The sequence below is a fragment of the Lithobates pipiens genome, unplaced genomic scaffold, assembly GCF_037356315.1.
Source record: "Lithobates pipiens isolate NorthernLeopardFrog02 unplaced genomic scaffold, aLitPip1_a1.2 Scaffold_30, whole genome shotgun sequence".
NCBI classification, from domain to species: domain Eukaryota; kingdom Metazoa; phylum Chordata; class Amphibia; order Anura; family Ranidae; genus Lithobates; species Lithobates pipiens.
Window position 1 is genome coordinate 51,713,973 of NW_027507791.1, and position 26,864 is coordinate 51,740,836.

At 42.9% G+C, this 26,864-nt stretch overlaps 1 protein-coding gene across 4 annotated transcripts in view; it reads right to left on the minus strand.

Moving 5' to 3' along the window:
* Nucleotides 1-26,864, minus strand: part of ADAMTSL4 (ADAMTS like 4) — a 341,665-nt gene that overhangs the window by 104,909 nt on the left and 209,892 nt on the right. For all 4 annotated transcript variants that reach the window (XM_077464215.1, XM_077464216.1, XM_077464214.1 and 1 more), the window contains one exon: nt 346-482. In XM_077464215.1, the coding sequence (XP_077320341.1) occupies nt 346-482 (137 nt within the window). The remainder of the gene's footprint in view (nt 1-345; nt 483-26,864) is intronic.

The window sequence follows — 26,864 nt, forward strand, 5'->3', positions numbered from 1 at the left end:
AATTGTCATTCCAAATTTTTTTACTGAAATTTTGAATGGGCAAGCTTGCCTTGAAAGGTCGCATGTTAGGATCAAGCAAACAATGACCAAGAGAAAGACGTAATGACACATATACGCAAAGGCTTGAGGTTGTCTGATAAAATCAACACTTGTAACCTCAAATATTTATTAGACAAACTTTGGTCAGAAATCTGCAGGTTCATACCGAGACAGTCAGTCAACCTTATGATTTTCAGGAGACATGTTTAACACATACTCATGAAAAATAAAGACTGGCTATGAATCCAGTGATAGTAAATTCCTCCTTGATGTTTCACACTAAAGGTTTGTACAGAGGAAGCTTACCAGACACTGGCCATCAACGCAGACATCTAAGGAACCAGGTTCACAGGGTGAGCCATCTTGGACCTTCTCTGTGTGGCGGACGTAGAAACGGTAACCAATGGGGCGGCAGTTCAAAGCACATCTCTGATTTCCATGTACTGCAAACAAGAAGAACATAACATAATAATTAAAGTCACTCTCTAACATTGGTCTATCAGTCAGTAATGAATACTTTCTTTGAAATTTCTGATAGTCATCGATAAACTAGGGTTGTCCAAAAATTTTGCATACAGGTGTATGACCGATTTGAAGGGTAAGCCCTTGTACACACGGTTGGAGATTCCAACAACCAAATCCGTCGGAGTAATTCTGACGGAATAATTCCGGAAGAGGTCCGGAAGTGATGTTGCATACACACGGTCGGACTAAACTGTCGGAAAATCCGATTGTACATAACGTGATGACGTTATTTCGTTAAGACGGGACTACGTTCAGGCTAGTAGCCAATAGCTTTGGTCTAGGAATTTGATCTGACCATGCGTGGCACTTTGTCCATCGGAGTAGGCTACACATGATCGGAGTATGTCCGATAGGAGCATTTTGTCGGAAAATTTTACCGTCAAGTTGGAAAACTTGGTCCGTCGGATATTCCGACGGAAACAGTCCGATGCAGTCCACACACAGTCGGAATATCCGACAAAACGGTCCGATAGGACACATTCCGTCGGAATCTCCGACCGTGTGTACAAGGGCTAAGAGTGGCTTGTTAGGAACTAGACTCACGCCTGACCAATCTCTGCTACCTGAACATAGGAGTTTGTACCTGCAACTAGTTTTATCTAGTGTTATGTAACAAGAGACTGTCAGAGACCATTGCCACATTACAGGCAACTGTCCAAAAACATTTGCCATGTTGCAAAAGAATGTCAGAGTCCTGTACCATGTTACAAAAAGCCTCCCACAGAAGACTTCCATGATACAAGAGACTTCAAAGTTACAAATGGAAAGTGAGGGTACAACCCCAACCAGTGCCTATGGCCAAGATCATTGGTGACGGTGATCTAAGGTGACTGAAGACTTGTAGGATCAGAGAAGCATCAGTGATTCTCATAATCAATAGAAAGTTAGTCATGGGCTCACTACTATTATTTGCAGAACAAAAAACCTTATGCAATGGTTGAGGATTCCCAACATTGCTGATCTTAAGGTGCCTACAGACACCAGACAGCAGCTGTAACAAGTAAAATGAGGCTCCAAATTAAAATATTAAAATTAACAGTAGGCCATTTGGATACAGTACGGTGGCACCAGTAAAGCTGCTCAACAAAAATGAGGTGTCCTGAAAGCAGGAGGGCCAAATTTGGAGTTTTACACACACAAGTCCAATGAGAACACCAAAAAGAAGATCTGAGAGTTCAAAAGGCATTTAATGAGATAGCACAGAACAGCCAATTCGTTTTAGGTGCTCCCCCTTCTTCAGGACTACAACACAGACATAAAAAAAATACATAATCTTGGATTTTTTAATTCATATTGGGTTACGTTTACTTATAAGTTGAAACAGTTCATAAAATATCGACTCATAAAATATGTAGAAATTATGATGCCTGGCTGAGAAAGGCTGCAATTCGACAATCCGTGGTATAAAGTTTATTCTTTAAAAACCCTACAAAAATCGAATTCAAGCCCAGAAAAAATGTAAATGCAATCCTTGATATACTGTGGATTAAAAAGAAAAGACTGCAATCCACTTAATGGAGACTGTGAGGTCCAGGTTGCCATAGTAAAAGTCAATAATATCCAATATGCTATCCTTTATTCGAGGAAGTGCACCTGGATGCAACTACCTGCCAAAACAGCTGTTTGATGAAACCAGAATTCCATGGCCATAAACCTAATTCCATTTTGTAAATTTTATCCAGTGTGACATTGTTTCTTTAGTCTTTTGGGAATTTAACTGGCAAAAGCTAAAGTTAAAGGTTTGAGGAAGAACAATATTTTGTGTAAGCATCTATGCCGAAATTGCGTCCTATCACACAAAAATCACTCCTATTAGCACAATGTTTGCAACCCACTGGGCCTTGGTTATTCTCATGTCAAGTAAGTGACTGGTGACAGGGTCTTTTTGGTTGTCTTTGCAGTCAATGTTTTCCCTCGAACGTTACATAAATCTAAGATTTCCTCTTTTATAATAAAACAACAAACCCCTCAAAGAATCTTGCGAACATCTGCTGGGCTGGGATTACAATTCTTGACCTTTGTCTATCTTAGGTGGGGTTTTCAAATCAACACAGAAACACTCTGTGGAATATTAACAGAGATTTGTTGCCTTTGACTGGGATCATGTTAAAGTGAACATAGCACTGCATTGGATTTGTTTTATCACAAAAAAAAAAAAATGATGGATATTATTTATAAATCTGAAGAAAGGAAAATGACCAAAGCAATCGGTCAGGCTGATCACAACAGAAAGGACTACCCTCCAGTGGAGCCTTTCCCAACCTCTCTACCTTACAGGAACTCATAAAATAATTTTTAGATCTCTGCTAAAATCAATGCACTGAGGATCTGTGGGAAAAACATCCTTTACATTGGTGGCCAGTGGAAATAATACATTGGTGGCCAGTGGAAATAATACATTGGTGGCCAGAAGGACACCCATACAGATAGCTATAACAATCTTTGCTGTCCTACAGCTCACTTGACTAGTGGTGTTGGCCCCAGAACTACGTGGGCACCATCAAATGGGAGGTCAATCAGCCAGAGCTTAAGGAACCTCTAGAAACTCCTAGGGTCCACGTAAACCTGCTTCAGAATGGCTGCTCCAGTGGGTAACCAACAGGTTTCCAGAATAAAAACATGCACCAATAGAAGGAATTTCAGGCCAAATAATGAAGGAGTCCACATTGCTGCTGGCTACTAACTCACTTAGTCTAGCAATTAAAGTGGAAGTCCATGCAAAAACTAAAATCCCTGTAGCTATAGCCACCAACATTCTAACACTAACCTCTCTAGCCCTGTAAAGAAAAAAAATAGTATACATACCTTTTCTGCAGGTGATCTGACCTGATCTTCAGTGGCGGAAGCTCTGAGAGAAATGAATGGGAAGTGACGTCACCCATAGTGTTACTATGGGGCTTCCATTGTCCTCTGCACCTGCCTCCACAACGAACCCACGGCTGACAGCTCAGCGTGGGATCAAAGCCTCCACCACTGGAGATCGGATCGTAATGTCTGTAGAAAAGGTATGTATACTCGTTTTTTTCTTTTCAGGGTTAGAGAGGTTAGTGTTAGAATTTTGGTGGCTATAGATGCAGGGATTTTTAACTTCTCTGCATAGATGCGCAGAGGAAATCCCTATTTGGAGTCTATTCTAATGCTCCATACACATGAGCGTTTTTTTCCATTAGAAAAAACTTGGATGGTTTTTCCAACGGAATTCCGATCAAGCTTGGCTTGCATACACACAGTCACACAAAAGAACTTGGAACTTTCGACCGTCAAAAACGTGGTGACGTACAACACTACAATGAGCCGAGAAAATTGAGTTCAATGCTTCCGAGCATGCGTTGAATTGTTTCCGTGCATGCATAGGAATTGCGTATCGGTATTTGACAGACGTTCAGAATTTCCAATCGGAACTTTTTCTGACTGAAAAATTGAGTACCTGCTCTCAATCTTTTGCTGGCCGAAATTAAACCAGCAAAAGTCTGATGGAGCGTACACACGATCGCATTTTCCAACCAAAAGCTCTCATCAGACTTTTGCTGGCAGAATTTCTGATCGTGTGTACGGGGCAAAATTTCTTATTTTAACTGGAGCCCTGATGAAGGGGGAGTGTATTCTGGCTGTGAAAAAGCATGTTGCTGTTTTTTATTGTAAACTAATAAATCAATTAGGACTCTACTATCATTTGGTCTGGTGCTCCTTCCATTGGTGAAACCTAATCTCTTTGTCACTTTACTCTCTCCACCTATCAGTATATTCCTTGCACTGCAACACACACCTTAATGGCTCCTTGTGTTTCTCCTCCGCCCTCTCTCTAAGCTCTGCTATACAGTAGACTGCAAGAGACTGATACTAAGTCACATCCAGGTACATACACTATTTGCAAAAAAAAAAAAACACATTTATTGATATATTCGTAATTACAGATCTGCTATCATTTGTACATTTTATTGAAAAGGACTTTTGGAAATTGCATGAACATTTTAAAGCTTATATGAGATTTTAGCGATTAGGGTTACATCTACTTTAAGAGCCGTTTGAGGTGACTTTGATAACACATGGCTTTTTCTTTTCTCTCTAATCCAGTTTGGCTCTGTCTTGTCTTCTTCGAGAAATAACGTTGTTAATAAATATTTGAGGATCAGCCTCCTGGAGAAGGGAGCTGCGCTTTGCAATGTGAGACCTCCCTGGCTTGTGTAGATAAGTTCCACAAGAGCTCAAGATTGAAACCAGAAAAAAAGGTCTCCATTGGCTGCCTGGCAAGCGGCGCAACGTGCACAGCTGGGAGACATCTGGCTGTGATGGCTTGTAGCCTGGGCCAGATAGCAATCCCAACAAGGTCATTCTGTGTTTTACAGTATTTTGTATCTGGCCTGACAACAGGCTAACTTCAGCGTGAGGATAAGGAACAGCTGATGCAGCCACGATGAACAAAACCGTGCTTGTGTGCACATTGTCTAATATATAGAGAGGTGTTGAGGAGATGGAGTTTACATAAATATGACACTTTTGGTCTTGGGTAATAAATGATAGCCTTTATATATGGACTTTTGAAGTTCTGCGGTTGTGTCAAGATTAAGTGTTATTTTAAAAAAACAGTTAAGGTAGAATTAGCCAAAATCTCTTCTCTTCGTTCTAGTTATTTTATTGGGTGAATAATTAGCCCATAACATGTCGTGGTTTAAAACATTATGGTTGTTCAAGAAAAATCATGCATTCAATAAGTAAGTCTTCAATCCAAGGGTGGAATAAATTGGATGAGTTGGATCTGGAATTGTTCCTAAGTAATTCTTGTGGAGTCAAAGTCTTTTTAGCAAAGAAATATTATTATTCCAACTAGACTGCTCTTAAACTTGTGATGACCTGCTAGGGCATTTAATGGTGGCCATACACCCCTCAAAATTTAAGCTATGGGTGTATCAGCACCATCCACAGCAATAAATTTCAATCTGAAAATCCAAGGAGCTGGGGATGGCAAACCAGTCAGCCAGCCAACCTGTATTGGGCCTGGGCCCTACCAGTTCAAAAGGGTGGCCCAGGCACCCACCAAGGAGGAGGGTTGGCTATACTGCCATATTGTGGACACTTGTGAGTTCTGTGGATCCCCCCGCAGTGGTAATGGCTTCTACTCTTTCTCCCTCGGACTGCACTGCAGGGGGGTCTGTTCTAGTATCTGTTCCCCCACTCCCCTGCTGTCCAGGCCCCTCGTGTACAAATAAATGGAAACCACCCCAACCTATAACTAGCCTTTGTAGCAAGGAGCACATGCATGTCAAAAAACAAACAAAAATTCTCAGCTCACTTACCAGACAGTTTTTATCTTATGTAGCCTTCCAATGCTGCTTACCGCAATGGCCAGCTATAGATGGGGGAAGTGGCGTATTTTTTTGTGTCACTGTTGTGTATATTGGTCAGGCAATGCACTGACACCTTTGCAGCCATTGAGCTACATGCTAGGTGCTCAGTGTGCTCCTGTACCTTTAGGAAGGGGTAGGCTCCCCTTCAGTTCACGTGCCCTCACCTATCCATTAGAATGCATTAGCTTCCACTGTGGAGACACTTATAAGTTAGTGTTAGGTACCACAAATACCAAGGTGCCGTGGCGAGGCTCTGTAGCTTAAGCATGCATTTGCAAATGCATGCGGACTAAACCCCTGCTTTTAACGCATACTGTTAGACAGGTTTAATTGATTGTCTGTGAGCTGGTCGGTAAGTAAGCTTGTTTTTTTTTCCCTTGGATTTATCCTTGGCCCTGTTTTTGTCACTTACCAGCCAAACTGCAACAAACTGAACTGACCCTGTTTAACAGCTCTTGTTAAAAACAAAGGGTTTAGTTTGCACACATTTGCAAATATATTCATAAGCTGCAGTGGTCACATCACTGCACCCCAGTTTATTGCAGACCTAATACACACAACCGGACTTTCCGGCAGACTAGGTCCGAAGGGATTAGTCTGTCGGACAATCCGATCATGTGTGGGCTAGTCCGATCGTTTTTCGAAAAATAAATCAGACGGACCTAGAAATAGAACATGTTCCAAATCTAACGGACTCAATTCTGATGGACTAAAATTGGGAAAACCGTTCTTCTGTGTGACCAAATACGACACAAGGGAAGCCTTTGGCTACTGGCTATTGAACTTCCTTGTTTAGTCAAGCTTACGTTATCACGTTCAAAACGAATGGACTTACGAACGGACTTAGTCCGTTGCTGTGTGGCCAAGTCCGTTCGTTCGTAAAGTCAGTTGAAACTCCGCTGAAAGTCCGTCGGGAAGACTGTCGGACCTAGTCTGCTGGAAAGTCTGGTCGTGTGTACGTGGCATAAGTCTATAAGTCTATGCTCCAATTTGGAAGGCTCTCAAAACTATAGCTTTAGGACCGCAGTACATTGGGGTATTTTCACGTGGGTGCTGCAGCTTATGCATATATTTGCAAATGTGTGCCAATAAACCCCATGAACTGTTAGACAGTTTGTTGCAGGCTTGCTGGTAAGTGAACTGGGAACCATTTTTGCCTGAACAGTGACTGCAGCCATCAAATGTAGTCACTGTTTGGGTATACTAGAGTCGTAGGAGTGGCTGTCAGAATATAACGGTAAACATCAACCATGCTTTTTATTGTGCATGGGGGAATCTACTGATTGTCAGGGCTGGGCTGTCGGCTAATTGCCAGCTCCCATCTCTCTCCACAGTTACTCAGCTGTTGGTCATATCCTGCTCGTCAGTCCGCCTACTTAAGCCATCCTGTCCAGAGGAGCTCGGCCTTCACCTTGGTCAACATCACAAGCAACATCTCCTGCATTCCTGGTTAAAGACTGGCTTTGCTGACATCCCTTCTGGCTCCAGATCCTGATTGCTGTTCCACTACATTGATCCCTGACTTTTGGCTTGGCTGACTATCCGTTATGGTTACTGAACTTGTTTTGACTACATTTGTTCTTTTTACTTTTATTATTAAACAAGTGTGATTTAACTGTACTTCTGTCTCGGTCTGATTTCATGGTTTCTGACACCTAACAAGGAATCCAGGGGTCAAGAGGTGAACCAACTATAGGATATAAAAGGGTTGTTTTACTAAAACTGAAGAGTGAACAATCTGATGCAGCTGTACATGGTAACCAGTCAGCTTCTAACTCCAGCATGTCCAATTAAGCTTTGACAAAAAGAAAACTGGAAGCTGATTGGTTTCTATGCAGAGCTGCACCAGATTTTGAGCCCTCCAGTTTTAGTAAATCAACTCCAAAGCCAGAAGAGTTTTACTCCAAGAAACCAAAAGCCAACACATTTCGGGGGCCAAGCTGTTCTCCCTTCATAAGGGCTTAGGATACTGTATAGTAACAAGGTCAGGACTCAAAATGATTTTTTTAACACTTTTAAAATTAATTTAATGCTGGAGAAAATGTCTCTGGTAGCCAACGGTTTGAAGGACCCAGGTTGAGTCCTAATTTTGTCACAATCTCCAGTGTGTCTCTGGAGGGTTAACTTATTTTCTAGTTTCCTAAAGCTGAAGAACCAGATATATATTCTTTACGCCAATATGTGGTTATACCATAAAATGTCACTATTTAATTGCATAAAAAAAAAATAATGAGCAGAGGAGAAGAGGGTTTCAAATGATTTTTGTATCTCTACTTGAGGGATTAATCCTTACTTTCTGTTTTGTCTGAAGCCCTTCACCTGGACAGAAAATATCTTCCTAAGCAGCATGTCAAACTAGTGATCCTATTGTTGGCGGTCATACCTACTCCAAAGCAGGCATGTACTGGCCATTGGGACTACCGGGAGTTTCCCGTGGGCCGATGGCTCAGTGGGCCACTCTGATGTAAGGGGGCTGGTGATGGGCCACTCTGATGTAAGGGGGCTGATGGGACACTCTGATGTAAGGGGGTGCTGATGGGACACTCTGATGTAAGGGGGCTGATGGGACACTCTGATGTAAGGGGGCTGGTAATGGGACCCTCTGATGTAAGGGGGTGCTGATGGGACACTCTGATGTAAGGGGGTGCTGATGGGACACTCTGATGTAAGGAGGCTGGCAATGGGACACTCTGTTGTAAGGGGGCTGGTGATGGGACATTCTGATGTAAGGGAGTGCTGATGGGACACTCAAAATGTAAGTGGGCCTGTCTGGATGAAGTCCAGGGCCAATTTTCTGTCCCAGTCCAGCCCTGCTCCAAAGGCGCCATTCCGTTTCTGACAGTGAAGTGCCACCAGTGAAGAAGCACTATCGGGAAACACATGACCCCAAACCGCCGCAAAACAGATGGCTTGAAATGGGGTCTATGCACTTCAGTTTTTTTTCCTGTGTGTTTTATTACACAGAACCTATAACAGGTGTTATAGCCAAAATGTTGCTCTTCTTGCTTCTTCACCGTGTGCCAGGAATTGGTCATTTATAGTCATCTGTTTTACTATAATGTAAGGTCAAGTAATCTATAGGAAAGTAAAACTGCAGAACTACTATAAGCCTTGTCATTTTAGGATAGGATACTCTGTTTCCATAGCATATAATTATATGCAGACATATGCAAAGGTCCTGGCTGCAAGATTTCCCCTTTTATTTCTCACGCAGAATGAAGGCTGTAAATATAATGCATCTTCCATTTTGTATGCAGGAAATGATCGAAAACACACATGCCACGGAAAAGACTTTCTTCTACAGAACTGTAATTGATAAAGCAGACATTTTATTTAAAAGTATATCACAAATCCAGGAAAAAATTGAGTTCCAGTGAAATTTCTGGTATGTATTATCACTGGCAGAAGAGACCGGGTCACTTTATTGCTCATGAATGTGAACTCCCCACCTCAAGTCTGAAGTTGGCAGCATTTATCTAATTAATATTGTAATTGTCACATATAATTTTCATATTAAAACAAATCTACAAATTAATTTAAAAATTGAAATAGTTAAATCCTAGGCTAACATTCGAATCCCTGGTAGGATAGGACGGGGAAAAGATATTGGGGAAATAGATGAGACATGACAGGTGATACTAGGTCAGGTTCAAATGGCCTTCCTTTCGTTCACGCAGAGGTTATCCCAACTGTTTGTAATTCATAGATCATATAGAACGCCCACGCAGCTCCATCAATGGAATTGCAAGGAAGATTCTGATTGCCCTCACTGCCACAACCCTTCAGCAGATCTGTTACATTTCCTCTGGCGCTGCCCCAAGCTGGTTCACTATTGGCATCTAATCATTGACACTATCAATAGGGCATTTCAGGTTAATTTGATAAATGATCCATTGATGTTTGCATTGGTGTTTTCGGATGAGGACAATTTCCACCTACTTTTAGAATCCCTCTTTCCATATTATTATTTTTGGCACGTAAATGCATTGCATCTAAATGTCTGTCCCCTCTCCCACCTACGTTGGAGGAGTGGTGATCACAGGTCAATTCTACACTTCTTAGCCCTTGTACACACGGTCGGACATTCCGACGGAAAATGTCCGATCGGACCGCCTTGTCGGATAATCCGACTGTGTGTGGGCTCCATCGGATTGTTTCCGTTGGAATATCCGACGGACAAAGTTTTAGAGCTGGGCTATAAAACTTTCCGATCGGACTTTGTCCGATTGTGTGTAGAGAATTCCGATCGGACAAAGTGATACGCATGCTCAGATCAAATTCCTAGACCAAAGCTATTGGCTACTAGCCTGAACGTAATCCCGTCCTAACGAAATAACGTCATCACGTTACGTACGATCGGACGATCGGATTTTCCGACAACTTTGTCCGACTGTGTGTATGCAAAACAAGTTTTAGGACAAAATCCGTCGGACAAAATCCGACGGATTTTGTTGTCGGAATGTCCGACCGTGTGTACAAGGGCTTAAAGTATGCCATAGCTATCAACAAAGGGGAACTCCTCGCAGATTTGAGAAGTTCTGGGATCCATGGTTGCAAACCCCTGGCTTAGCTCCCCTGACATTAGTGTCTTTACGGATTTTTCAATGCTAGAAGGTGTCACAATGTAGCGGATTTATGCTTTTGTACCTGCATCCCATTATATAATCTTGTGCTCTATGCTGTACTTTGTGTAAACTTTGTACACTGACTAGTACAGAGCAATAGATATGTTTTTTCTTATAAAGAGACTGTATTTAGATTTACTAATTTTATATCTTAAAAGTGATCTGTATATCAGAACTGCTCAGGATTATGAAGCTGCTGCCCATTTTACTATACTTCTCTTTTCATTTTGCGGTTTTCTTCTTTGTACCTTTGGTTTTTGTAAAACGTAATAAAAAAATAAAATAAAAATATTTGATCAAAAAAAAAAAAACAATGGAAATAATCAAACTTTTTATTTTTTATTTTTTATTTTGTGCATCTGACAGTCCATTAGTAAAAAAAAAAAAAAAAGGTAGGGTTTTTTTTAAAATCAAAACAGTGTATGAAATAAAATAAAAATGTGAACAAGGTACGCAATTCATTATAGCGTTATCTCCAAATTAGTTAAAACATTCTGATGCTGCTAAATGTAGCCTAGGTATCTAGATATCAATAGCCTCTGGTCACAAAAGGGTTAAAGAAATCATCATGTAAACGAATGCAATGTTTCAAGACACAACAGAGTCCTTTTTTGTTACCCCTTCATCAATACTTCATGTGACGGAACCGATCCCACACTCCGATTGAGTGCTTCCGTCAGTATACCGCTTCCTAAGTCTGAATATAGAAATCAGATTTTCCAACTGCTCACCAGCACAAAACAAGATGACACTTGCTTAGCTGCTCAACCTGGACTGATTTATTAGAACCAAAATGCCAAGTATTTATAATACAGTAGAAGACTAAAACCTAACCTAATTAGCATGAGCTAATTATCTAAATCAACACTCAGACTAGTTGACTGAGGGATAAGACTTTTCGGCTCCTAGCTCATTAACAATTCAATAAACATTACCATAAACATCAACACAGGGTTAATTAGCCCAAACAAAAATGTGTGGAATACGATTACAAGCCAGACTAAACTCATTTACATTATACAAGCCAACAGACAGGTGGCTGGAGTTCATGACATTAGCATCTGACAGTGTGTGTCCCAACAGCATGAGGCAACACACATTATATATACATATATACAGCATTGAATCTGACTAGCACAGATTATAGTGGGGTTCTCATTCACCCTGTGCCCCTTAAAATCCAAGGCCCATAATCCGTCGACAAGAGGCTCGCATTCAGTCCTCGCAAAAAGCCTGTGTCCCGGCTAGGTCTGTCACACTTCACTAATCTCAGATCAAAACCCACATCATTTTACCAACGTTCCGTTTACATGGTAAATGAGCACATATGAGGTCCATTTCCTGCACTGCTTTAACAGACTCTTGTAAAGTTTCAGGTCTTAGCTGGAGTATACAGAATATAAATACCAATGGAATTGCATACAGTTACTAAATTGATTTCTGGGACTACAAAGTTGTAAAACCACCCACAATTCCCTAATGATCTTTTTTTTTTCAATGTTTTTCTTATTTGTTTATTTTTATGAACGATGAACTGCAAGGCAACCAGCTAAATCAATAGCTGAAATACCACGTTGGCTTTCTTGGCTCCTTCCACCAGGTCAGACACATTGCGCTGTTTTTGGCCTTTACCATCATCAAATGTTGTTTCATTGCCAACAGTCCTTTCCTAATATTAATAGCTGGAAAGCACCTTATGGTGAATGGTTTGCTTGAAGTGATCATGGCCAATCTTGATCTCTCAGCACCTCCACTGGGCTCTTGGAGAATTTGTGGAAGTCATATCTGCAGAACCTCTTGCAGTAAAATAAGTCAAAGTTTTGCTGGGTTGTTGCAACAACGAAGTACGTGAGAAAACGGTCCGGACATTGCTCAACACAGATCTGCGGCGTTGGATACTGGAACTCCTGGAGCACAAGGGGGCTAGCGCACTTCGTGATGTTGAAGTAAAACAAGATTGGATTTTTTCCACTAGGGGTTCCAACTTGACCTCAAAACTGCCCCTTGCTGTCAGTGGGGTATATAACCTTCCTCGGGTCTCCATATGTCCAGGCGACAATTCCCACGGCCACATAGGCAATAATGGCGAGTACTATGAGAATACAGCATATGATGTCCGTACAACCTCTTTTGTGTATTGGGCCTTTGAAAGAGGGGTCAGAAAGTCTCTCCTCCTCCCTAGTGCCCACTCCTCTCTCCCTTTTTACACTGGACCGTTCCACCCACTAAAGGGTTTATAGTTCGGTCTAGCCAGTTCTGAGATGTACACAACTGCGCTATACAGCATATACACATATATATATATATATATATATACATACACACAGTATCTCACAAAAGTGACTACACCCCTCACATTTTTGTAAATATTGTATTATATCTTTTCATGTGACAACACTGAAGAAATTACACTTGTAAAGTAGTGAGTGTACAGCTTGTATAACAGTGTAAATCTTGTATAACAGTGTAAATTTACTGCCCCCTCAAAATAGCCCAACACACAGCCATTAATGTCTAAACCGCTGGCAACAAAAGTCTGTACACCCCTAAGTGAAAATGTCCAAATTGGGCCCAATTAGCCATTTTCCCTCCCAGTGTCATGTGACTCGTTAGTGTTACAAGGTCTCAGGTGTGAATGGGGAGCAGGTGTGTTAAATTTGGTGTTATCGCTCTCACTCTCTCATACTGGTCACTGGAAGTTCATCATGGCACCTCATGGCAAACATGGCACCTCAAAGCAGAGGATCTGAAAAAAAGAACTGTTGCTCTACATAAAGATGGCCTAGGCTATGAGAAGATAGCCAAGACCTTGAAACTGAGCTGCAGCACGGTGGCAAAGACCATACAGCAGTTTACCAGGACAGGTTCCACTCAGAACAGGCCTCGCCATGGTCCACCAAAGAAGTTGAGTGCACGTGCTCAGCGTCATATCCAGAGGTTTTCTTTGGGAAATAGAGGTATGAGTGCTGCCAGCATTGCTGCAGAGGTTGAAGGGGTGGGGGGTTCAGCCTGTCAGTGCTCAGACCATATGCTACATACTGCATCAAATTGGTCTGCATGGCTGTTGTCCCAGAAGGAAGCCTCTTCTAAAGCTGATGCACAAGAAAGCCTGCAAACAGTTTGCTTAAGACAAGCAGACTAAGGACATGGATTACTGGAACCATGTCCTGTGGTCTGATGAGACCAAGAGAAAGCAAGGTCTATAAAGACATGGATTAGCGAGTTTGTTGTCTAGGAACCTGACCGGCCTGCACTGGGATGCCATTAAAGTTCATGTGTGTGTAAAGGCAGGCATCACAATACTTTTGCCAATATAGTGTGTGTGTATATATATATATATATATATATATATAGTGTCATAATGTCATCGCTGGACACAGCTTTCATCTTCACCCATCTTGCTTCTGGGTTCGTGGACTCCGGCTCACGGCACAGGGCTCTGAAGGAATGGCACGTGCTTAATTTTTTTTTTCTCATAGCTCCGTGCATGCCTTTAAACATATCGTAGGCTTGTTTGGTATGTACCAAGCCATAAAACACAATACCCCCAAAGTTAACAAGGTTCCTGGCAGACGTTAGTAATATTTGTCCATTTTTTACACCTATTTAAACAGTTTATGGGCGTAGCAGGCCTGTGGCAGACACCATTTACTTCTATAGCATTATTAATACAGATATCCCCCATTGGTTATGCAGTTAATGCAGTATTTATTAATCATTCCCACCCCCCCCCCCCCCTGCCTTCCCTGCATTTGTAACACTGAAATCTATACAGATGGAAGGCAGGCTCTCTTTAATCACGAACGCCCTGTCAATGCGCTCTGTTCACGTCATTGGAATGTGACTACTGTATAATCCCTACAGGCCCCACATAAGAACTCAAGAATGACTCCAAATCTTGGCTCGCTGTGCAGATAAATATCACCTTAAAATATCCTTTGCATCCCTCCCTGCAGCACTAGCTTTTCATATATTAGCTGTATAATATTATAAATCATGGACAACCTTAGGAAAAATTAATTTAAGGGTTCTCATTTCTGCATTTTATGGTAGATTTACAGGCGTGCAGCTGCGAAAATGATTATGGAAGTACTGCTATAAAAGCTATACGTTTCTCTATATTAAGGGGCAGATGGCCGTTTTTAGCCAAGCCAGTCAAGTGGCCAGTCTAATATTTGACTAAAGGGGAACACAGACAGTTCTTGTTTAAAGGAAAAGTCAACTTTTAGCTATTTTCCAATCTATTCCTACACTTTCAAATACCGCTTAAAGAATCAATCCACATAAAACTGATATTTTAGATGGAGCTTGGTGGACTGCTTTCTTATTTGTCTTGGATCCTCCAACAAGAAGATTGACTTTCCAAAATTCCCAATGACGTCCTATCCATCTGGTAGTATTGGGTGTTCCTGTCCATCTTTGTTTGTTTTAGCTCCTACTGTTGCATTCTCCATTATATACAATATATTAAAAGCACAACATTATAGTCACAACAGATGTGCAGACATAGGAATTGAAGTATAAGGATCTGTTTAACAGACCTAAGAAAGCGCCAGGTGGATAACTCTTCAGCATCTACCAAAAATGAAAATATCCGTTTTAAAGAGTATGTTCCCTAGCAATGAACTTTTCATATTTAGTCCCTTTTATTTTGTTTTGTTTTTTTCTCAGAAAAAAAGTTTATTAAGGAACAAAAGTTACAATCATGTCATAGATTCCAGTTTCAACAAGTCACGGTGTACATACAATTTTTCCTATCATCTTTAAACCTCAGCCTAGGTCGTGAAAGCTTCAACAAGCATTTTCCACCCAAATCCTATATGACCTACTGCGCTGGCCATCATCTATCAGTGAAACCTGGTGTTAATCCTCACGCGGTTGACCCAACACAGTATCATGTCAAGTATGAAATCCACTGGGGATAGGCCTGGGGAGCTCAACCAGGGTGACAACTGCACTTCAAAATTTTTTGCACAGTTAGTAAGATTGAATAACGACACCAGTCCATCCAGTTCAACCTGAGTGAGTTTCTACAATTGTCCCTATCTCTGTACATTGCACACCCACATCAGTCCCTACCCTCAAGGAGCCCACAATCCAAGGTCCCCATTCATATACTAAGGCCAATTTTGGACAGAAGCCAAATAACCTACTTGCATGTCTTTGGAGTGTGGGAGGAGCAATGACTGAGATCACCCTTCCAGTCCAGTTACAGCCAGTCATGTTAGTCCACTTACGTAACAGGGCGTCACTGGTTGGCAAGTGGTTAAGCAACCAGACCCTTCAATGTAGCTCATTTGCAATTTTCCTCCAACTATTTTAGTTTTAGGTATTGAAGACCAATTCTACCTTTGGCTTTCTAGAAATGTTCAGCCCCGACATCAAGGCCAGGATCACTCTATTACATTTTGATAGGGCAATTCAAAAATGTGAACCTGACCTAACTCCCAAAATGCTTTGTTATTTTTCAAGTTTGAACATCCTCATGTAATTTTATGGGATGTACATGATGTTTGGCAACAGTAGTTCCTTAACAACCAGGTCAATTGTAGTGAGATAAGTGGTGGCATGGTGGAGGTGGGGTTGGCCCAGTTTGTTTATTAAAAGAAGCACCACTGATCTTGTTGGTGAGCTGTTGTAGTTCATGATGGATGTTGAAGAATTTGCTCCTGTTGTAGCTACAGATGTACGGTATGGTTCATGTGCAATGGGGCAGACCAGAGACACCCATTATCTCATTGTATCCATTGTGTTGTCTGTTTCTCAGTACGTTTTCTGTGGTTAATGCATTGCATTGTGCTTGAGATTGGTTGTGTGTATGAAAAACATGCTTGCTTAGGGTTAAAGATAACGAGTCATAATTAAGCTAATGCAAAATGTTGAATATTTAGTCTTGACTTTATACAATTATGTAGGTTTACTTACTTTGAGGATGACTCTGGAGCTGAGATTCAGGGATGCGGACCGCCGAATGCCTGAAAGATAAGGTTTGTACGCACTATAAGAAAATCGGGCAAACATTTTCATCCGAGGAACGGTCGTACGATTTTCTGATAGTGTGACAGCCGATTCCAACCTTCCGAATGAAAATTTCTGAAGGGACAAACTCCCAAAAAAATTTTGGACGGAAATAGTACAAAGATTTTTGTTTCATGTGTTCCGTTTTCGTACGATTTTTCGTACGAGAAAAATCATAAAAGACTGCGCGTGATTAGAAACAACAAACAACAAAAAAAAAGGCTTTGTCGTAAGAAAATTTTTGCAAATTATTTTCTTTCCTTGATTATGAATTGCTGTGAAACAATGAGGAAAATCAGATGATTGTTCGCCCGATTTTCTTATAGTGGGTACCCGACTCAACTCCCTTCTCAACTGCATATATTATCTCCCAATTAAGAAAAAGGTCTTCTAACATTTTAAACGTTCTCCTAACTACAGGGATCAGTTATTTATTGCCGTAAAGCACACTCAGGAGCTCAGAGAGAATGGATTATCGACATGCTGTCAGGTGGTTGACAAAACAGCACATGTTCGACCCATCACTCCAAGCCCTTGTACAACCAAATCCGTCGGATTTTGTCCGATGGATTTTGTCCGAAACTGTTGCATACACACGGTCGGACAAAGTTGTCGGAAAATCCGATCGTTCGGAACGTGATGACGTTATTTCGTTACGACGGGACTACGTTCAGGCTAGTAACCAATAGCTTTGGTGTAGGAATTTGATCTGGGCATGCGTGGCACTTTGTCCAATCGGAACTCTCTACACATGATCGGACAAGGTCCGATTGGATCATGTTGTCGGAAAGTTTTATAGCCAAGCTGGAAAACTTGGTCCGTCGGATATTCCAACGGAAACAGTCCGATGGAGCCCCCACACGATCGGATTATCTGACAACACGGTCCAATCGGACATTTTCCGTCGGAATGTCCAAACGTGTGTACAAGGGCCAAGGGTTGTCTTCTGACCAGATACTGTAGGTAAAGCCATACGAGGGGGAAATATAAATCTTTAATAAGTATTATTGTTATCATTACAGAAACCAAGCTGGGACTGATTCTCTCAGTTACCTCTGAGTCCACCCAATCTTCTCCCATCGTCCAACAGGTCCATTAGAACGATGCTGCAGGTATACAAGAATGCCTTTGTAAACCGTTTCAGAATTAGTCCCATAATATGGAAAATAAATTTACAATTGGCAGCTAATAAGCAAGGCAACTCCAGCAGCCTCTGGTTTAATTGTACCGATTGTCCTGAGTTCATCTGACTTAGTACAAATACAAGAGGAGTGAGATCATGCAGGTCTCATTCCCAATATGTTTTTTTTCCCTTGGCTGGAAAAATACAAATAAAAGTCAAACTTGGAGTTGAGGGAGGAAACCAGCAAAAGCCTTTTCAACACAGCGATTGTTTCATTATTGTGCTCCTCATCCAGGGGCCGCCCTAGCAATGGGACAGTATTAATTATGGAGGAGCAGGCCCCCAGTAATAAGTTGAGGCTATTATCTATCATATGCATTGATAGGGAGACATATGAAGATATATATTTACAGAATATACTGTATATAGTTACAGTAGATAGATAGATAGATAGATAGATAGATAGATAGATAGATAGATAGATAGATGCGAGGTGACAGATACACACCGTAGGGATCAGGAGTGCACCGCAAGGTTGTGGACCCTACGGCTGACTGCTGCGGATGGGGGATCCCACCGGGGTTAGAGCGTAAGATTCCCTGGGGCGCGGAGTCTAAGAGCCAGCAGGTGTTCACCAGAGCCTCTAGAGGTGAGGATGGACTTGGCTGCAACTGGCTCCAGGTCGCGACCCCCAGGGTCAACCAGCTCGCACCCACAGTAGGCAACAGGAGGATAGGGATGGTGAGGGATAAAGCCAAGGCCGGGGCCACAAGCAGACAGGAATAGTCAGGGACATGCCAATAGGTCAGGATCACAGGCAAACAGGGATAGCCAAGGACACGCCAAAGTCGGTAACAGAACAACAGAAGCGCACGCGGAAGGTAACAGGAAGCTAACACACAAAAGTTGATCAGCAGGGATGCCCTGCAGTGCACAGGTTAATATAGAGTCCTCTGATAGGAGCTAGGGTGGAGCCATGCCAGAGGATGTATTACAAAAGTAGTCAGGTGAGGGTCGGCTGGTCTCTAGAGATGAACACATGGAAACAGGTAAGCAGACAACTCTATTGCATAACCATGACATAGATAGATAGATAGATAGATAGATAGATAGATAGATAGATAGATATACATATATGAATAGAAAGTCAAATAGATGAGATAGGGAGATGTAGATAGATAGGGAGATGCATAGATAGATAGATAGATGTCATGCACTGGGCATTTGTTTGTATGTGTAATGTTTTAGGCAGGTGGTATCTCCATGATCATACCAGAAAATATCTGTCCATTATTTGGCCAATGCATCTACACATACAAGCTGCTGTGGTCCTGCTGAGCATCGATACCGCTTGAGCAGGTGACAGCATAGAGAGTGAGGAGGTGATCTACAGATCGCACACTCACTTCTCGATTAGTACCAGAAGAATACAATCCTGTGATCGCAGCTTACCTCTGGTGCTTGGGGAACATTATAGAAAACTGACTTATCATCTATACTGGGCTCCTGGTCACCATCTTGGAGAAGCCAGTGGTTGAGTGGATACTAAGTTTTCCCACAATTTGGGAAGCCATATTGGACCCTGGGTGATTATACACAGCTCCTGCTTGGTCAGTTCCACTCACCTGCTGTGATGGGAGTGGTGAGAGAGGGATAGCACACGTTGGCTAGGCAGGGTTCCTGTTGAATAAGGATAGAGTAAGGATGGATTGGCTAAACCCTATTTCTTTTTATGGAGCTATGCAGTTTGTGGCTTGTCAAAACCCCCTGAACAAAACTGTTTTGCAGTGAAAGCACAGTACACAAAAAATTGCATGAAGGGTACAATAACGATTCTACCTCCGAAAAAGAAGGTAAAAGAAAAAAAATGGACTTTAAAGGACCATGAACGCTCAAGAAGAAATATTTAGTAAAAAATTAATTTTTTATTAATTAACATCATATCAAAGAAGGAGCTAAAACACATATTGAAGTACACATGGAATTAAAACATAAAAGGATGGAAGAAGCCCAAACCAGCTGCCAACCAGACAAATGAAATCCAACACATTTTCGACATGTGAAGTAAGGGTCTTCTTCAGAGAAAAAGGGGAGAGGGCTGAAGGGCTTTCATAAAAATACGAACAATCTCATGGTTTTGACGCTATAAGCACTGGAGATCAAATGCTCAAGGCAAGGAAAAGGAAGCGGGGGTGTCCACATAAAGGAACCAACAAAATGTCAGGTCAGGTGCAATGTTCTCCCGTGCACCACCAGGGTCACCCAGAAAGGAGGATGGGGGACAGACAATAGAGAAAAAGGGGAACTGGTAGGTCAACCAAACAAGGCAAATTATACTGGCCCCAAGACAGAAAGGATAGCCGAAAAGCACTCCTTAGTGGCTAATGTGTCATCTTTGGCCGCAACATAAACCAATCAATGTTGTTTTTTAAGGATCACTTCTGATCAGGAAATCCACAATATTGCAGTGCGATCAGACCCCTGAGGAGTCTCATAGGCAGACAAAGTTCATAAGCCATAAATGGTAAGACAAAAAAGGTGTGCCTATATTTAATATATACAGGGATGAAAAGGCCAGAAAACCCCATGAAGAACAGTGCTGTCTTCCACCTATGTGGACATGTTGCCTGCAAAGTGCACCCAAAAAAGAAGGGCCTCAATCCTTGAACCCCCTGGGGGGGGGGGGGGCAAAGCTAATCCAAAGTCAGGTGGATCCCACTCCTTAGGGACCTGCTAAGGCTGGTTCTCCAAGTACTTGGTGGGGGCCTCTCCTTGAGAGACCTTCCTGTTGGGAAGAGGAGAAAGACTCTACGGCCACAGATCCTTTTCCCCAACAATAGCGCAGGCCCTGATATCCTGACAAATAAGATCAGTTAACCCCTGGATGCTACTTCCCGCTTGGGGAAGGATCCGGTTCAAACCTGCAACTGGTATGACACATTCATGTGCCCTGTACCACCAACACAGCACCATATTGAGAGGTTACTTTAGACTAGCCAAGCGGACCTCTTCAAAAGGAACTCCTTGAGCACACTGCCCCCTATAAGTTCATACTGATTGCCTTGCTGGTATTTGAGAGTATTACCGCAACACCACAACATTTCCATAAGATGTTGTCCCACCTGGTCCCTTTAAATTACTAATTTAGACAAGGAAGGCTTGCTGCTCCAGGTGAGATAAGGAAGCCTGATGGAACTAGTGCCCTCCTCAGCTCGCCTCCGCAATCAATGTATAAAAAAAAGAATAGGCTGCACACCACGATTGTGATCCAAAATCCTTTATTGGGAAATCCCAGAATGAGACCACAAGACCAGAGTGCCCGGTAGACGCGTTTCACACAATTATAAATGCTTACTCATGCTATACGCCCAAATAACACTACATCTAGATTAATGTCTACTCAGTTCCATCATATTAAAATATCTTTAATATCCTTTTTCCAATAGTCATTTTGTGCTGCCAAGTCCATATATGTATATACATCAGCTCGTAATCGCGATATTCCGAAACCGTAAGTGACGCGATGATGACAGTTGCCATCGCAACAGGGGCGGGCACTTTCAACGACCTGCCATTGTGGTGGCCACGCTAGAAGTTGGCGGCGCTGCGAGCCAAACACACTGCGCGTGCGGCGAGAACGTGCGGTTCATGCTAGTCGCTCAGCAGCACCGTATCCTGGAAGATAGCGCTTGTGGGCTTCACATGCCCAAAAGCAAAATGGAAAATGCCAGGAGACAATAATAAAAGATATCTTTTGATTGCAAATCGGCAATCGAGAGTCGATAGATGATAAAAACAGTGTTATGTATATGAGTTCTAATCCAAAGATATTAATCTTAACCACTTGCCGACCGCTGTCAGCATATATACGTCGGCAAAATGGCACGGCTGGGCAAAGTAACGTACCCGTATGTTACTTTGAATTTCCCGCCGGCAGTGCGTGCGCGCGCCTACCACAAGCTCTCTGACCGTGCCTGTGGACTCGATTGTAATAATACCCGCGATCATGTCATGGAGCTGAAAAAACGGGGAGATGCCAATGTAAACAGCATCTCCCCATTCTGCCTAGTGACAGGACACTGATCGTCTGCTCCCTGTCATCGGGAGTTGTGATCAGTGTCGTGTCACACACAACTCAGACAGTTAGAAACACTCCCCCAGGACACACTTAACCCCTCCCCTTCACTGCCAGTGACATTTCTACAGTAATCAATGCAATTTTTTAGCATTGATCGCTGTATTAATTCCAATGGTCCCAAAAATGTGTCAAAATTGTCCGATGTGTCCGCAATAATGTCACAGTCACGATAAAAATCGCTGATCGCCGCCATTACTAGTAAAAAAAATTATTAATAAAAATGCCATAAAACTATCGCCTATTTTGTAGACACTATAACTTTTGCGCAAACCAATCAATAAACGCTTATTGCAATTTTTTTTTTACCAAAAATATGTAGAAGAATACATATCGGCCTAAACTGAGGGAAAACATTTTTTTTCGATATTTTTGGGGCTATTTATTATAGCAAAAAGTAAAAAATATTGCGTTTTTTTTTTCAAAATTGTTGCTTTTTTTTTGTTTATAGCGCAAAAAAATAAAAACTGCAGAGGTGAACAAATACCACCAAAAGAAAGCTCTTTTTGCGGGGGAAAAAAAAGGATGTCAATTTTGTTTGGGAGCCACGTCACACGACCGCGGAATTGTCAGTTAAAATGACGCAGTGCCGAATCGCAAAAAGTACTCTGGTCAGGAAGGGGGTAAATCTGGTCAGGAAGGGGGTAAATCTGGTCAGGAATCTGGTCAGTAATTTGTGCTTAAAAAAAAAAAAAAAAAATTGTATACAGTTGGAACTCTGCTTTAAAGTCTCAACTTCCTTCTTGCTTTATTCTTCTTTTTGTACCCTACAAATTACTGCCACCCAAGGGCGGACTGACCATTCGGGCACTCGGGCACTGCCCGAGGGCCTCATGCTACTAAGGGGGCCCCATCAGGGTTGCCAGCCTCAATAAAACCAGGGACAGTATGTAAAAATCTGTGTTTTTTAATTATAGCTGCCCCACCTCTCAAGTACCTTTGTGTGTATGTGTCTACTGTGTGTGTATACTGTGTGTGTATATTGTGTGTCTGTGTGTGTATACTGTATGTGTGTGTGTGTGTGTGTGTGTGTGTGTGTGTGTATACTGTGTGGCCCCATAATCTATTGCCTGAGGGCCCCATAATCTCCTATTGCCTGGGGGCCACATAATCTCCTATTGCCTAGGGGCCCCATAATCTTCTCCTATTGCCCGGGGGCCCCATAATCTCCTATTGCCTGGGGGGCCCATAATCTCCTATTGCCCGGGGGGGGCCCATAATCTCCTATTGCCCGGGTGGCCCATAATCTCCTATTGCCCGGGGGCCCATAATCTCCTATTGCCCAGGGGCCCCATAAATTGTCAGTCCGCCCCTGCTGCCACCTTGTTAGCCCATCCACATTTGCACAAAGGAAATCTCCGTGTAAGGTTTGTCTCATGGACTTCATAAAAAGAAACACTCACCATTATTTGGCTTACTACAAATGTCCCAAAAAGCCAAGACTGGCTGGTCATCTGTTGGACAGATATCAGTCAGGTTTTAGCATCGGGAATCCAAATATTTCTTCTCTTCTCTCTTCTGATCAAATTGTGATTGTTTCCTATGTCTTGCCAGTGTCAATAAAAACATAATGGTGTGTCATGCTGGTGAGACCATAACCCCGACCAGCACATTTCATAAAGGAGAATGCTAACATCTGCAAGAGCTCTGTATAGGATTAGCACTCAATGCATGCCTGTAACTACACATAGCGAGATCCCAGCAAAGGCTATTAGCCTGAAAAACACATTCATATGAGAGCGGAGGTTAATCTCAGCCTGGCAGTCCTTATGATCAGAGCCGAGTGGTGGAAATGTGATTGCTGGGGCAGGTGGAAAGTACAACTACGGCCAAACTTTGTTATAGTTGTATGGAAGAGTTGGATCCTCTGTCAGAATTTTTATTGCTGTCTGTGTCCGTGCCAAAGAATAAAAAAATTTATGGAACTTGCTGGCATAGGTGCACAGTCTATATACTGTAGTTCAGTTGTGCAGGCGGACTGACCATTTGGCCACTCAGGCACTGCCGAGGGCTCCGGGCCACTAGGGGGCACCATCAGGGTTTCTAGCCTCAGTAAAATCAGGGATAGTATGTAAAAATCTGGGGGGTTTTTTACACCTGTCTCTGAAATGTCCCTTACCAACATCCCTTTGGTCTAAAAATCCTGAGATTATAGCTGCCCCACCTCTCCAGTACCTTCTCAGCCAATAGAAACATGTCTGTGTATACTGTGTAATTGTATACTGTGTGTGCAGGGCTGGTGCAAGGATTTTTGACACCCTAGGCGAAAACCTAATTTTGCCGCCCCCCCCCCCCCTCCTCCCCGGCTGACTCTGCCCCCTTTTCCTTGCCCATGTAAATCCCACCTTTTTAATAAAGTGCCCATCAAATGTACAAAAAGGGGGGGGGGGGGGGGGGAATGCAGTTCGATTAGCACGAGCTGCAAAAAGAGGTTACTTTGGGCACCAAACAATTTTTTCGGAGATAATGTTAATTTATACAAAAATCTATAATTTATTTAGAATTTTAAATAACATAATTAACCATAATTCAATCATTAAAAAACCAAAGACCATTCATAAAGAATGTCCTTATTCCAAATGAACACATTTGGAATAAGGACATTCTTCATGAATGGTCTTTGTTCGTGCTAATCGAACTGCATTCCCCCCCCCCCCTTTTTGTATATGCTATAAATAAGGACTTAATAGGGGTAGAATTAATTTAACCCTTTACTAGTTCCTTTTTCCCCTTTTTTCCTTAATTAGCCCATCAAATGTAGCCTCACCAGCGCCCATCAAATGTAACCTCACCAGTGCCCATCAATAAATGTTTGCTTGCTGCGGGAGTCGGGACACAGACGCAGTCCTCCACCACTGCTGCGCCTCTGACACTATGTGTGAACGGAGCCGCAGCTTCCCGCTGATGCTGAGACTTAGTTGCTTGCTGCAGAGAGAAGAGAGTAGGAAAACCAGTTGCCAGGCACTCTAGGCGGCCACCTAGTTTGCCTAGTGGTAGCACCGGCCCTGTGTGTGTGTGTGTGCGTATACTGTGTGGTCCCATCATCTCTGATTGCCTGGGGGCCCCATAATCTCTGTTTGCCTGGGGGCCCCATAATCTCCTATTGTCCGGGGAGCCCCATGAGTTGTCAGTCCGCCCCTGGTCATGCAGCTTCATATTGCATAGCTTCCAACTGTCCCTGATTTGGAGTCCCTCTTTCCTCCTCATTTGTCCCTCGTTTTGGTCTGATCCATATAGATGTATATAAAATGCACTTTTTAGCTTTCAATAAGTGTTTCCCAGTGCTAAACCTTTCATCTGATTTCTAAATTGCTGCATTTGTAAATTTTAAAAGCCAATATAAAGGAATAGTAGTGGTTAAAAAAATCCCTTCTGAAATTAATTAACCCTTTTTTTTGGTTAATTCTGCTTTAAGGGGGTGTGGCCGGGCGGCATGTCCTATGCCTACATACGTTTGGTGGTAGGTGTCCCTCATTCCCATCTCAAAAATGTTGGGAGGTATGATATTGAGGTTAATGTTCCAGCTGATTGCAAGCAAGAACATTAATAAAAATAATAGATGCAACAACTTTAATTCATTGAATGTACTTTTTAAGTACCTGAATACGTCTTGACCGTAACCTCCTGTCTTCCCCTGCATAGTAGTCCTCAGACCGGGAGAAGGAGGGAGACAATACTAAAATACACGTGCTGGTGGGGAGCATGCTGATAACTGATCATTGTGTTGCTGACCACACTGTACTGAAGGTGGAGATTGAGGATCTGACTATGCTGTCTGGCAGGGTTTACCAGATCACAAAACTGGCTTCACATAGTTACAGGTTCTGTGGCAGGTGAAACTGGACGTGTTTTGTAGGGCTACAAACAACTCGAATATTAAACTTTATTGAGAATGGCGTAGAGTAGCTGTTCTCAACCTTATTGAGACCAGGTTATAATACATTCTTCCAAAATTCTCCATGCTCCAACAGTAAAAAATAAAAAATGCTTATATTAAAACAATAAAAGTATGGGAATACAAAATATGTATTGAAATACTGGAAGGCTCTGTATAGGGCTGGGTGTCACTGTGGGGTGATGGGCAGGTTTGGGGACTCTGCAGGGATTCTGAAGGAAGCTGGGGCACCTGTGGGTGATGGGGTCTCTTGAAAGGTTTTCAGGGGCACTGTGGTAGACTGAAGTGTACCGCAAGGGCTGGAGGGCATCATGGGACTCTGTTGGAGGTAGGGAGCACTATGGGAGGCTCTGTGGCAAGTAAGAACACACCACGGGGGGGGGGGGGGGGGCTGGGGGCACTGTGGGAGGTTGGGTGCACTGTGGGGGCTGAGGGCTCTTAGGGGGCTTGAGGGCACTGTGGGAGGTGGGAGGCACTGTGGGGGCTGAGGACTCTTAGAGGGCCGGGGGGCACTGTGGGAGGTTGGGTGCACTGTGGGGGCTGAGGGCTCTTAGAGGGCTTGAGGGCACTGTGGAAGGTTGGAGACACTGTGGGGGCTGAGGGCTCTTAGAGGGTCTGGGGGCACTGTGGGAGGTTGGGTGCACTGTGGGGGCTGAGGGCTCTTAGAGGGCTTGAGGGCATTGTGGTAGGTTGGAGGCACTGTGGGGGCTGAGGGTTCTTAGAGGGTCTGGGGGCACTCTGGGAGGTTGGGTGCACTGTGGGGGCTGAGGGCTCTTAGCCCACGTACACACAGTTGGAGATTTTGCCATCCAAATCCGTCGGATTTTTCCCGTCGGATTTAGTCCGACGGATTGTGTCCGAAACTGTTGCATACACACGGTCGGGCCAAGTTGGCGAAAAATCCAATCTTTCAGAACGTGATGACGTAATTTCGTTACGATGGGACTACATTCAGGCTAGTAGCCAATAGCTTTGATGTAGGAATTTGATCTGAGCATGCGTGGCACTTGGTCCGATGAAAATGCTCTACACATGATCGGATTAGGTCCGTCCGGCCCAGTTGGTCGGGAAAATTGGGTCGGACGGAGATTCGGAAGGAATCAGTCCGATGCATTCCACACACAGTCGGATTATCTGATGACACGGTCCGATAAGACTC